This window comes from Camelus bactrianus, chromosome 35 (genome assembly GCF_048773025.1).
Source record: "Camelus bactrianus isolate YW-2024 breed Bactrian camel chromosome 35, ASM4877302v1, whole genome shotgun sequence".
Lineage (NCBI taxonomy): Eukaryota > Metazoa > Chordata > Mammalia > Artiodactyla > Camelidae > Camelus > Camelus bactrianus.
The window spans coordinates 31,639,327-31,653,339 of record NC_133573.1 but is presented as its reverse complement, the minus strand read 5'-3'; the positions used below and the strand labels follow the sequence as shown (position 1 = coordinate 31,653,339).

The following is a 14,013-nucleotide window of genomic DNA, read 5'->3' as shown; positions in this document are numbered from 1 at the left end:
AGTTGCTCTAAGTTAAAAAAAAAAAAAAAAAAAAACACAAACATTGCCAGAAACCACAGTGTGAATGGCTGTTGCTGGGCTGGCCGTGGGACATTCAGGCTGGAGCTGGAGGTGTCGTGTGCTCCAGTGTGACGCGCCCCCAACGCAGAGCGAGTTGTCCACCCTCAGCGCTGACCACCAGTGTGCCACTCTGCTCTTCCCTGGTGGAGAAGAGTTAACTTCAGTGTGTTGGTACTGGTGGTGGACAGGCCTGAACTTAGGTATATTTTTAGAAAACTGCCTAAGAAGAAATTGTCACTACTGGGCTGCTGGGGTCCCTGTGGTGCAGAGGAGAAATGGCAGGGCTTGCAGCCACGCCCAGCCAACCAGCTCTGCTGCTAAAGCCTCGGATGTTGGGTTTCTTATAAAAATTTCTTTGATTCCTTTGTATGTCATCGTTACAAGTTGTAGAGAACTCTGTAGAGCCCCTGACTTCCGTGACAACACAGGCAGTTTATGTGCAGCTAAAATTGATTGTGATTCTTTTCTGTGGTTACAGACAGACATGGAGGAGGGCTTGGAGCTTCCTGATTCCCCAGACAGTGTAGGTAGCTTACATGGAGATTTGTGTTTCTGCAGTGAGCACCTGAGGCCGTCAGTACCAGAGGCACCCAAGCACATCCTGGGGCTGAGGCTCAGGAGTCTGCTTTCCCGCAAGTGCCCCAGAGCACTGTGAGCCCAGTGGTGCTCCGGTGAGCCTCTGGCTGTGAGAGGCCAGCAGCCATGCTTCTGCGTCATCTGGCTTGAAGTGGGGCACACACCAGAAGTAAACAGAATGGTTTATGGTGGCCTGGACGTGCTAACGTGGCTTAGATGTGAATAAATGTTTCGCGTTTCAGAAGGGTCTCGTATTGGTGGAATGTGTTTTCTAACAGGCAGTTAAGTTGGTTAGTGATGACTGCCATCAGTTCAGTTCCGACAGTATTTACTAAGCATTTGCTGTGTGGTAGATGCCATACGGGCCCCAGAAGGACACAGGACTCGCCATCGTGGGCCCTGCTCTCAGAGCGTACAGTCCAGGGGTTGGCAAACTGTGACCCACAGACTGAGTCAAGCCCACCATGTATTTTTGTACTGCTCAGGAGCTGAGACTTGGTTTTATACTCTTTAAGTGGTTGAAGAAAAATCAAAAGAGAAAGAGTATTTTTGTGGTGTAAAAATTGCAAGAAATTTACAGTGTCAGTATCCGCCAGTTTTACTGGAGCACAGCTGCTCAGGGAAGAGTTACGTCACTCACAGTGCGCTCGCGCCACAGTAGCAGAGCTGAGTAGTTGAGACAGTCACTGACCAGTTGTCCTCAGAGCCTAAGGTAATCACCATCCAGCTTTCACAGAAGTTTGCCCACCTCTGGTCAGGCCCGCTGTGGGAAGAACATTCTGGGTACTGGGAGTCCCAAGACAGGACGAGGCCCTTGTTCATAACAGACTTGGAGGCTCTGCTTTGGTGAGGTGAGCAGCATGGGTTTCCTTCATCTGAGGAAAAGACACCTGGATTTCTGATTTCATGTGTCTTTCTTTCTTTTGAGTACTCGCTGTACTGAAGTAGTACTTCCACAAGTAAATTCTTCGCTAAAATAAGTTTCTACAACTGAAGAGCAAGGCCACTGGGCACACTGAGAGCTCCAGGCTGTTCAGCCCTGAACGTCCCTTCGAGTGATGGTGCTGGAGCGTCGTCGCCAGTGCTCAGCTGTGGAGAAGCCTCCTCGCGCCCCGGGCTTGCTCCTGCCTTCTTTCGCCAAAGCCACTGCAAGGCCCTGCGTGCGGCCGAGTTTGTTCAGCCACGTTTTGTCTGTGGTGTCCACCTAGACCCGTCTGATTTGCTGTAATCCAGCAGCTGTTGTTACTGGCTTCAGAATCCCTTACTCAAGAAGATATTCGAGACTTTCTGTTGTTTTTCTCTTGAAGGGAAGCAGCCTCTCAGTTCTCTGCAGTGTCCCTAAGAGCATCTCATGTCAGCGGACGTCTTGCCCACCCTCGCAACAAGGCTTCAGCCGTGTGATTGTTGTTGTCTAAAAATGGCCGCAACAACTTTGTGGCGTAGGCGTGTCCTAGGGAGTGTCTCTCTTTATTCTTTGTAGATACTGACCAGATTCACTGCTGTGTGCTGCCAGACGACATGAGCAGTGACCAGAACTGACTCTGGACCCTGAGCTATGTGTGCACTGTTACAGAAGGGCCTTCACTGCGGAGTCCTGAGTGCAGGTGGAGGCCAGGTACAGCTCTTCAAAGCCTGAGAGAGAATTGATCTGAAATAATCCACAGATTTTATACAGCATTATCTTCGGTTTTTCTGACCTTGTTTGCAAGAGCTGTCTGCTTAGTTACGTTACAGACAACATGGTTTACCTTAGAAGCTACCCTAATTTCTAATCATTATAGTGGCTTTTTCTCAAGCCGTCTAAATGTCCTGGTTTACCTAGCAGACACGAACTCCGCTGTGAACGTCAGGTAGGGCAGGTCACACAACACGTCGCCTGAGAAGTCCCCAGAAGTCAGGGTGCAGCCCTGGACAGAGCTGTGTGCTCTTTTGTGAAATACCAGATCTCTAAATTATAACCGGGAAGTGTCAGAAGGCAAGCCCACAGGTGTGGCAGACGTGAAAGTGTCTTACAGCAGATGCTCTGTCCCTGCAGATCGTTGGAGGAGATGGTGCATCTGCTCAGGGTTTTCTCCTTTGTTTGCTCCCCTTCCGTGAGCAGGCACCTCAGCCTGCACGTGGCGGGCGGGCTCCCCAGCCGCCAGCACACACCGGGGGGTCCAGGCAGCCGCTGTCCTACCAGCCCGCGTGTCCCTGTGCAGCTCTTGTTGGGCATTTCCAGTCGATCCCAGATTTGTCACCAGAAAAGATGTATTGGGAAACAAGTTTAAAAAAAAACTAACATAAAGGCTTTCAACAAAATAATCCTCCTTGGCCGTGAGACTTCTTTTGGTGACTCCTGTAGCACCAACATCATTGAGGTTTTCAGTGTATTAGCTGAGAAGAACCAACAAATAGTCACGACTTAGGATAGGCGCCTTTCTGTTTGAGCTGTGGAGGGAGGGACTGACAGAGCCCGTGTCGCTGCAGAGGAGTTCTGCAGCTGTGCCTCTGGACTCTGCTCGCCCGGCGGAGGTTAGCTGGGCCACGGCATGGGCTTGTGTAAGGGAACAGCCCGCGGTGGTTCTCATCAGGACCGCCCGCGAGGAACGCCTGGGGTGCTTGGACTGCCAGGGCCCAGCCCCCTCCGTGAACCAGTGTCGGCGCCATCTCTCCGCAGCACTGGACGGTGCTGGCTCTCCTCTGAGGGAGAGTCTGCATTGCAGCGATTTGCACAGGGCTTTGCGTGTGCCACGTGAGGGAGGGACGGACGCACACAGCTGTGCACCCAGGCCCCCCGACGCCTCCCCCAGCTGGGCATCGCTCTCATCTGTTCCCATCAGATACGGTGCACCTGTCTGGGAACTTCATGTAAATGGACACGGGTGCTTTTTAAAGGCTTTCCTCGGTGGTTCTGGTGCACACCCAGAGTGGGTCAGCCCTGGAGTAGGATGTCTAAACCTGAGTGGCACTTTATTAAGCGGGTGGAAGACTTTCTGGGGTAGTAACATTTTGCCGGAGTTGGAGCTGTGAAGGGTGGAGGGTGGGTCACATCCGTTTGGCCCCAGAAGTCATCCATCCCCTTTGTTTCCTTTTCCTTTTGCTGAAATAGTCATTTTTTCCCAAGCTCGTATCACCACTTCTGATTGCACATTGAAGAGGGGGAACTACTCTAAGCAAATTTAAGCATGATACAAAATCTAATTTTCATCCTCTTTTTTTTTTATCATTTAGTGTAAAATTAAGGCCCTGGGCCTGACCTCTGTGCATTTAGAGTTTTCCCAAAAAGAAAGAAATGTTGTTGCACATGGTTATGCTCAGTTAGCAGTTCACCTAAAAATGTTTAAACAGATGAAACCAAAGTCAGAGTGTTGTGAGAGCCTGCAGTAACCACGCATTTCGGGGATTTTCTGTGGAAAGGAAGTGGGAACTGAAAATAGACCTTCTTTATTTAAACTGGGGAATTGTGTGAACAATGTAATACAGAGGTGCCTAAATTTAAGCCAAGTAAAATAGGGTTTTCCCTACTGTTTCGAAGAAAGCATGATCTAGTTAGGGTGTGTTAGCTCTACAGGCATACCTCGGAGATGTTGCAGGTTTGGTTCTAGACCGTGACAAAGCAAGTATCACAATCAAACAAGTCACAGAAGTGTGTTGGTTTCCCAGTGCATATAAAAGTTGTATTTACAGTGTACTGTGGTCTATTAAGTGTGCAGTAGCATTATGTCTAAAAAATGTATATACCTTAATTAAAAAATATTTTATCACTAAAAAATGCTAATTAACCATCACCTGAGCCTTCAACGAGGCATAGTCCTTTCCAAGTAGTAACATCAAAGATTGCTGATGACAGATCTCCCTAACAAATACAATAATAATGAAAAAGTCAAAAACAGTGTGAGAGTTAACCAGATGTGACGTTTAGACACAAAAGTGAGCAGATGCTGTTGGAAAAAGGGCGCCGACAGACTTGCTCGACGCAGGGTTGCCACAAACCTTTAATTTGTAAAAACAAAACAAAACAGAAACACAGTGTCTGCAAAATGCAATAAAACCAGGTATGCCTGTACAGATACTCTGATTCTAGCACTGCATGAATTTCAACCAGATAGAAACACTGGATTGCTTTATTTTCTACGGCTCTAAATCCAAACGGGGTTGGAATTCCAGTAACCGTGAAGTGCTTCATAGGTTGGTGTTGAGAGCACAGAAAGGAGAGAAACATACTCCTGTGCGTGTGTGGAGGCAGAGCAGCGCGCAGCAGAGCCCCTGTCTCCACTGTTGCCTCTCAGCACTAGCGGGGTGTCTCACTGCCCCCGTCGAGCTTGAGGTCCTTATTCAGTGGGAGGCCCAGAGAGGAAACTGCCCCCCCCCCACCGTGTAGCTGGCCGGACGTGGAGTGAGCGCGGCAGTGACGCGTCAGCCCTGCTGCTGCTGCTGGTGGTTCCCCTGAACAGTGCGTCGCCCCACAGGTAGTGCTGCAAGGCTGCTGGCCCGATGTGGGTTGCTGTCATGCCTGAATTTGCATGCATGTACGATTTAATGATCAGATCGATACGTGGGATATCAGTCTTAATGGCACACCCGAAATACTTCAAAGTTGGCACGACAGAGCACGTAGCTGGAAGCACTTGTTTTCATTCTCTTTTTTTTAAGGGAACGTAGGTTTCCCAAGAGCTGAGAAGAAAGCAGCCTTCTTGGTCCTCCTACCCTTTCTTTTCCATGTACTCAACAGATCACCAGGCTCTTCATTTAGCACAGGAAGCGGTGCACGGAACGATGCCCTCACTAGAACGTCCATGCGGGAGCATTTGCACGAAAGCGTTAGCAGTTGATTGTGCTTCAGAGCCACTGAGAGTGTTGTCCTCTGTTTTACTCTGACATACGGGGAGCAGGCAGCTAACAGTTCTCACAAGTCTGTGTGCCTGGGACTCACTGGGGATTTTGTTAAAAATGAGAATTTACAGCTACATCAAATTCCCTTTCCCCAAAGATTAGAAACCTGGGGTCCAGGAAATATGATCGCATTTTAAACTCCACGTCTGCACCATCAGTACTTCGTCTTGCCGTGTGTCACAACCACCTGAGGAATTAACAGATAAATGAATGAACAGACAGATGCAGAACACAGGACGACCTTCCCTTAGAAATTCCAAACGCCCCCCACCCCTGCATTTTACAAGGGTCAGCCAGTGTCCTGGGGTACGGCCAGGGTTGAGAAAGGCTGCTTCTGTTGTAAGTGTGCACAGGTCCTGGGATCCAGCTGGGTGAGAAGAGCACAGACCGTGCCCTGCCAGCAGAGTCCAGGTGTGGAGGGAGGGCGAGGGCTAGGGCGAGACTGAGTCCTCAGCTCAGGTATTTTACTGTTGTGTATGTATAATTAGTTTGCTTAAGCCATCGCGAGGATTTCTCAGTTATGTAAGAAATGTTTGCTCCTCCCTCCAGCTGTGCTTAGCATACTGAGTTGACTTCCTGTGTATACAGTTCTTTTGGGAGTAAGAAGTAATACCACGGGGTAGAGAATCATAATCTAGTGGCCTAAGAAAGTTAAAGCACCCACTAAATAGTGGCCCAAACGTCCCCACTCGGCTGCAGGGTCCAGTGTCTGCTCGGGTCCAGGCTCTGCTCTGGAGCACTGGTCCTTGTCACCTAGCTGTCTAGAAATGACGCAGAAGGAAGAATCCTGTCCCTTTTTCTTCATGCGAAGTTAAATTTTCTGAGAGGTAAATTGATGAGCCTCTAATTAGCTTTTAGGCCAGACCAACGGAAATTGAAATTGTCACTGAACAGATCTGTAACACTTTAAAACAGATACGTAGGTGTGTGCAGCTGAGAGAACATCACTCCTTAAGTGGCACAGACTTTTAATAACCTTTTTAACAAAGAATAAAGTTATGTTGACGTTCCCACTCAATAGTGAATGCTCCCTATGGGATTTCAGCCATTGATTATTTTTATAAAATAAGTGATTCTACTTTATAGTGTTACTGTACCATCATTATTTTGTTATTGTCATTATTTTCATGTGAAAATTGGTTGAAGTTTCAAACACCAATAAAAGAAAAAATGTGTACTTCTCTAAGGTATTAGGCACAACGTAATATTTTCCAGTTCCTACCTTGTTGCATTCAGTGCTATTTTTGCGATGTAAATTTCAGAGATTTCTCTGTATCAAATATGTTAGAAATAGTGCATCCTTTAAAAAAATCTTTGCATACTATGATCTGTTTTATATATAAGTCTTTTATGTGGCAATAGACTTATACATGACCAGATTTTAAATCGGCCTTCTCTGTTTCTAACAGAGCATCAAGAAGAAACACACAAACAAGCAGGAGATGAGCACATACCTGCGGTTCATCGTCTCCCGCATGAAGGAGAGGGTGAGTCCTGGGGGCGGCTGCCAGAGTCTCACCAAGTGGATTTCACTCGGTTTATTCTTTCAGAGTTAATGACTGACAGGGGACAGGCATGTGTTGTGCAGCGTGAAGGGTGGAGGCCACTGCTGTCACACTTCTTTTGTGCAGTAAATACTTCCGTAAAACACTTCGAGATTTTTTTGTCTTTGTTTTTGACACAGGCATTTCTTAAGCTGCAAGAGATAAGCAGCGTTTACATTTTTTTAAGTTCCAGTCATCAGAATGAACATTGTCATTGATAATGTGTTTAAAGTGAAATTGAATTGTTCAAAATAACTGTTCTATCAAAACCGCAATGCCACGTTAAACTAGTGTAGTGCATGTGCATTTTTTCATTAAGTTCTAAGTACTTGTTTAGAAATTGATGCTTCGTCCCTGTCTCTAGCAACATTTAAACGGCTGTTTCATGACCTTTCAGGCTATCGACCTGAATAAAAAGGGGAAGGACAGCAAACACCCCATGTACCGGCGGTTGGTGCACTCGGCGGTGGACGTCCCCGCCATACAGGAGGTAACCCCAGCCACACAGCCCTGGTTGTGCACCCACTGCCCTTGTGAATGTCACGTGCTCCCTCTAGTGTTCACCAGGGATCGTCTTTTGTTTTGTTTGTGTTTTTTGGGGGGTGGGGGAGGTAATTAGGTTGGTTGGTTGGTTGGTTTATTTAATGGCAGTACGGAGGATTGTGCATGCTAGGCACGCACTTTACCACCGAGCTCACCCTCACCCCATCAGGGGTCATCTAGTTGATTAAAGAAAAAGTACGGCCGCCTGGTTAGAGTGATGTTTGGGGTGGAGGCAGTTAACACCTGGTCTTGGTTTCCTAGTTTTAGCAGCAGCGCTGAGGGGTTCCTTTCAAGGGAGGATGAGAGCCTAGACCTGATCTGAGTCTTGGGAAACAATGACACAAGCTCTAGGAAACAGATTTTTAACTAGAAAGCTTAAGTTTTTAGTTTTACCTGTTCTAGCCGAGGATTGTTAATGGGCTTGTTAATATTTAACTGTGGATTACAGTAAAACCCAGCGAACATGTTGACCTGTCTCTAGTCAGGGCTGCAGCTTCACCAGCTCTGTACCCACGTGTCCTTCTGAGGCTTTAAAACCTTACAGTTGTGGCTGTAACAGGGAGACCGTAACAATAGTTTAAAATCATCTTACCCATTTCTTAATCCGCTGAGAAAGACCGAAAGTGTGAAGAGAGGGATAAATGAAGCTTGTTCATAAACACAAGCAATTTTAATTCTGCCTCCTACCCCTAGACTGCACGGCTTCAGGCGTGGCCTCTTCTCCTGACTCTGGGCCTCTGAGGACGAGGCCCGGCCCAGCGCCCCTCTTGCCCTCTCCCCGCATGGCCCTCCCCACATCCCCCGGTGGGTCCCTTTGGGTCCATGGAGCACACTAGCTGGGTTGATGGTGCCTTGTTAGCAAGTGCTGACCATGAGCAAAAGCTTGTAAAGAAAATAGAGGAAGGCACGATTTTTATGCTTTCAGGAGGTTGCAGTCCAGACCAAAACACAAGCTGTGACGGTGCATCCGCAAACCGCAGAGGTGCCTGGGAGGGGGGGGTGCGGGCGCGGTTGTCCCCACCTGGGTGTGGCCAGGTGGCCCGGAGCGCCCCGAGCCCAGGACGACATGTCCAGGGCAGAGTGAATACTCGTATTCATAGAAGAGCCTGCGACCCTCGGTGCTGGGCAGGAGGCAGCTGTTGCCTCGTGCGTAGAGCACCTGGGACCTGATTTTAAATGATTCATAAGTCAGCACTTAGTCCCAGCTGAGAATTAAAACCGTATCTTCTCTGTGGTGATGGTAAATTGTCACCAAGGCTAACAGCTCTTTCTTTTTTCAACCTTTATTCTTCTGAGTTACAAAAATGGTAGGTGTTGTAGGTAGGGTCTCACCAGCCCCACCGACCAAAGCCTTAATTACTTACAGCGCTTAGCAGCCGCTTTCATTGTTGTTACAGAATGAGATGGAGGCTGCGGAGTTCACGCTAGTGAATGGACACGAGTACAGCAGTGGTCGCAGGCAGGACTGGGGTCCGCCTCAGCCCGGGAACGGTCCAGCTGCAGAGGCGGCTGTGGGCTGCTTTAACCCGCGTTCTGTCAGCTCCTTGGGACACGGGCGAGGTGGTGGTGTCATTCTGGAAAGCTCTGCTGCTTCCACACTCCGCCGTTGTGAACATAATGCAGACAAGCGTTTTCACTGTTAACCCTTTGCCATTTTGTGTTTTGCTCTTGGCAGAAGGTGAATGAAGGGAAATACCGAAGTTACGAAGAGTTCAAAGCTGATGCTCAGCTGCTTCTCCACAACACCGTGATCTTCTATGGAGGTTGAATATTTTTTGTTTTCTCTTGTGTACTTTTTTAAAATACCGGTTTCATTCCTTGTCAAGAAATATCTTTTTTAAAACATTACATTAAAATAATACCAGTGATGGGGGGAGGGTATAGCTTAAGTGGAAGAGCACATGCTTAGATGCACAAGGTCCTCGGTTCAATTCCCAGTACCTCTCCTAAACATAAATAAATAAATAAACCTAATTACCCACCCCCCAAAAATAAATTTTTTTTGAAATAATTAATACCTTAATGATTTGTAAGTAAATAGTTAGGGTTTAAACTTAAAAATATTTGGTAATGTAGTCACAGCTTATAGAATTGACTGGCCAAAAGCAAAACTCGTACACTAAATGATAAAGATACTATTATTACTCATAATTTTATGTATAAACTTATATACTTAGTTGAAAGGCTTTTTATGAACACTTTGATTAATTCTGATTTTTCCCATCATTCAGAGTTACTGAGAGAGGCCAGCCTATACCTGAAGTACTATGTTATGTTGAATGTAAAATTCAGCTGCCTGTAGAATTTCGTTTTACTTCTTGGATTGTATTTAAAGTGCGCGTTTTTGTTAAGTGGTGTATGTCCACTCGTGTTAACCTGAAGGAAACTGAAACGGCAGCATGCGATTCTGGGCTGCCGCGACAGGTGGCTTGTCTTTCATTGCAGCAGACAGCGAGCAGGCCGACATCGCGAGGATGCTCTACAAAGACACGTGTCACGAGGTACTGTCCTGCCTGGAAACTCAGCTCTTGCTGATTTCCAAGTTGATGCACTTCAGAATTCCACTCTTCTTATGTACATTTTAATTTTGACATTTCCTTTAAATATAATTTTAATTTCCCATGGAATTAATGCAGATAGGCGGGAATATTCTAGCAGAACTGTTCTCAGGGAGGTCCTGGGAGCTAGACTTAGTCACTCACTAATTTCTGCAAGGGGACTCTTCTGTAACCACCCTTTCAAGTATTAGTTATGTAAGAGCACGTGACTGTGTTGCACTGGGCAGGCTCTCAACGACTGTTCTTTTTGAGTGAAAGACTCGAATTCGAGTTCTTAGGAGACGACGCAGACAAAAAAGCAGCCAAATAACGCATTCGTATTTGTACAATAAATGAGATACGTGTTTAGGAAGGGTTTCTGTTGGGCTTATTTGAAACACTCACCTGTAACCATACTGTGTTTGCAGAAGTGTCTCAACGTATAGGAAAAAGTTCTGTTTCTTGATTCTATTTCTAATTTAACTTTAAAAAGAAATCCATCAAACGTACACTCATTGAGTGTCTGCTGTGTTAGGGGGAATACAGCGGCTTCCTTGCGGGGGTCTGTGTTCTGAAGAGGGAGACCCACAAAAGGATGAGGCAGAATAGGTTTCCTTAGAAGCTGTGACAGAGCGTTGTGAAAGGAAGCAGGGCTGAAACGGAGACTGAGGCAAAGTCAGGGCTGCTTTCCCTGGCAGTGGGGGTTGTGCACGGGCCGATCAGGAAGACTTGTTTTAGGAAATGCCTTTAACCTGAGTGCGGACTGGAGCGGCGCCAGGGAGGCGGGAAGGTGGCGGTCGGGTGCACTGGGCGCCACGTGCCGTCTGGGACCTCAGGGAGGCTCCAGCAGGAGCGCGGCAGGCCCTCCCGGTGCTACTCACTGGAAACTTACAGTTTTAAGCCCAAGACTGTATACGTGACAGGACGCCACTTTGCGTGGACTTGTTTTGGGTAGGCTGAGGCACGTGTGTGTTTTGTGTAGGCTGAAACAGCCGCTTTTCTTTTCCAGCTGGATGAGCTACAGCTTTGCAAGAACTGCTTCTATTTGTCAAACGCCCGTCCTGACAACTGGTTCTGCTATCCCTGTGTATGTGACATTTCGAGATTTCTGGTTTTTTACCTCTTCGGTGTCTGATGTACTGCTCTATGAAATTGTATTTCCAGTTTGCTTTGAAGAGCATACTCCTTCTAAGTATTTTTCTTTGTATCGTAGTATGTAGGGTTTTAATGAGTGTAAACCTGAAACACAGGAAAAACATCTTGGGAACATTACCCATTTCCGGCTTTTTAACATGAGGTCCTTAAGAATGGGAATAAACCCTGAGTCCCTCTATACAAATGACGACTTGCTTTTCCTCTCCCTCTTGCATAAGAAATCTGAGTCTTTATACATATTTATAGCTGTGTGACTTCCCCTGGGATGGCCTGGTTTAGGGAGGGTGCTGACCAGAAGCCTGTGAGCCTCCCAGGGGCAGCCCCCCCCAACACAGGCTAAGAGCCCACCTGGGAGGCCCCTAGTCCCTGAGACGTTACGGTGCTTCTCAGTCACTCCAGGATCTCTGACGTGGTGGGTCTGGAGAATGTCCTGAACTTCTCCCGTTTCCTGCAGGCTTCCAGGGTCAGACTGTACTCGTGAAGCCAAGTCGGGGCGTTCTGTCTGCCACTCCAACTCACGTGGCCCTTGACTTCATTCAGAGGCCACCGGCTGACAAAAGATTATTTTCACTGTCTCTCCTGAGAAGTGGAGGTCCATGTTGCTTATGCAAATTTTAATCTTTTCGGTGTTTTTCTTGGAGGCAAAAATCATTCAGTCCTGGGGTGGAGGTGGGGTAGATCTGTGTGTTTAGGAGTTAGAAAAGAAATATTTTCGAGATAATGTATTATACTTGTATTTCATACTTTAAAAGTAATATGACAAGGTGAAACATTTTATTTCCAGATTCCTAATCATGAACTGGTTTGGGCTAAAATGAAAGGTTTTGGATTCTGGCCAGCCAAAGTCATGCAGAAAGAGGACAATCAGGTTGACGTCCGCTTTTTCGGTCACCACCACCAAAGGTAATCACGGCCTGTGTGCAGCCGTCACCTGGGCCTCTGAGGGTCCCGGGGCCGGCGCAGGCCTGCTGTTCCCAGTGCTCTGGGGGCGTCGCCATCAGAAACAGCGTGAAGTGTACTTTAAATTGAGGAAACAAATCAGCGTGTGACTTGACGGGGCACCTGACAGTGCTTCCTGTACGTGGTGTTTCTGGGTGTGTGTCAGTTACTCAGCAGGACGAGGTCAGTCGTTGGCACTGCTGAACTCAGACGCATGTTAATGCTGGTGTTGAGTGCATGGTGGCGGTGGAGCGGAAGGCGTCTTAGGGTGTGTGTCCCTTTTGTAGCACTGTGATGTCAGTGCAGTCGTTTTAACCATCTTTTCAAGGCTCTGTCAAAGCCGCAGACAAAAATAATCAACTCAGGAGTACAGGAGATCTTGTGATCTAAGAATGTGTATGAGGGGAAAGTTTGATTCAGTTTTTTGAATTTCATTAAATAAAAGTTAATTTAGAAAAATGAAGAATTCAATTATTTTTAAAACTACACTACTAGGTGAGAACAGTCTGATAGAATTTTTTACCTGTATTGTCTTCTTTGTCAGTAATTTTAAAACAACGTGATGGTATCTTCAGCCATGAGTGGTCTCTGATTAGCAGTATGAGTGGGTTTGCTTCACACCGCCCAGCGCACTGCACAGGCAGGAGAGCAGGGGCGCACTGTGGGCTCCTTGGCCTCCAGCTCGCTGAGCCGCTTCTGTCCTGCATGTTGCAGAGCGCTCTGGGCTGACGGGTGGGTGGGCGGCCAGATTCGATTCTGCCTCTGTTTGTTAGGGTTACTCCAGACTGTCAGGTGGTTTTTGTTTTTTGTGTGTGGATCTCAGATTTCATACCCAGTGTTACTCCTTCAAACTGAAATCTGATTATCTATGGTAACAGAAATGATTAAAAGAGAACAGGAATGTATTTATGAATTGCCTGAGACTTAATTAAGTCTCATGCTGAGAACAGATGTGAATCAATTTTTACCATATCCAAGTGGTAAATAGATGAGGAAAAAATATTCTCCTGAGTCACAAGTTTGTTCCACATAGTCAGCAGTGTTTATAACTGAAATCTCTCTCAAAACACACTGCATTTAAAAAGTGCTTTAATACTTTTATTGATTGACTGATACCTAATAGCGCTCAGTAAATGTTTGTTGACTGGAAGAGTAAATATAAATACAAGGTTTAATGGCAAGGAACTCTTCCACAGGCAGAATTTCATCTGCACTCTTTCCAAGTGCGTTTACTTTGGTCTCTAGTAAAGCGCTGTCAGGTGAGACACGTTGATGTAATATTTATAAATATTCACATGGCAGTTAAAACTTAACATTTCATCTATCATTACATACAACTAGGTTATTATATATTTAACTTGTGCTTTTAAATTCTGGAGCAGACGGCTTAGTTTGTACAAGCAAGTTAGAAGTCGACATTATGGCTTAGGCTTACGTGCCAGGGTCTCTGAGATTCCTTCAGAACAGTCATAGACCTAGTACTTCTGAAACCCCGTAGTTACAGGCCAAGAGTGAGGACTCGGATATCGTGTACATCTAAGCAGAAGACTGAGACGTAAATCTGTGCATTCTTAGAGCTGCACCCCAGCTTGTATCCTCTGCTCCAGGAAATGTCTCACTCACTGTGGCTCATGCATCCTCACAGCTCCTGTCTCACCTGTGACTTTCCTTCTGTTGGAAGTCCTCCCCTCATAAGGTCCCATCAAAACCAAGCCCGAATGAAACCTTGTGACCACTCACAACCAAATGAAACCTGCTTCCTCTCCGGATTCACCGACTGTACG

General features: G+C 46.7%; 1 protein-coding gene across 10 annotated transcripts in view; it reads left to right on the top strand.

Moving 5' to 3' along the window:
* Positions 1-14,013, top strand: part of ZMYND11 (zinc finger MYND-type containing 11) — an 87,626-nt gene that overhangs the window by 62,666 nt on the left and 10,947 nt on the right. For 6 of the 10 annotated variants that reach the window (XM_074358223.1, XM_074358225.1, XM_074358224.1 and 3 more), the window contains 6 exons: positions 6,921-6,998; positions 7,453-7,545; positions 9,274-9,361; positions 10,023-10,099; positions 11,145-11,222; positions 12,075-12,193. In XM_074358223.1, coding sequence (XP_074214324.1) covers positions 6,921-6,998; positions 7,453-7,545; positions 9,274-9,361; positions 10,023-10,099; positions 11,145-11,222; positions 12,075-12,193 — 533 coding nt within the window. The remainder of the gene's footprint in view (positions 1-6,920; positions 6,999-7,452; positions 7,546-9,273; positions 9,362-10,022; positions 10,100-11,144; positions 11,223-12,074; positions 12,194-14,013) is intronic. The other 4 variants (XM_074358230.1, XM_074358227.1, XM_074358229.1 and 1 more) reach the window with 2 other exon arrangements.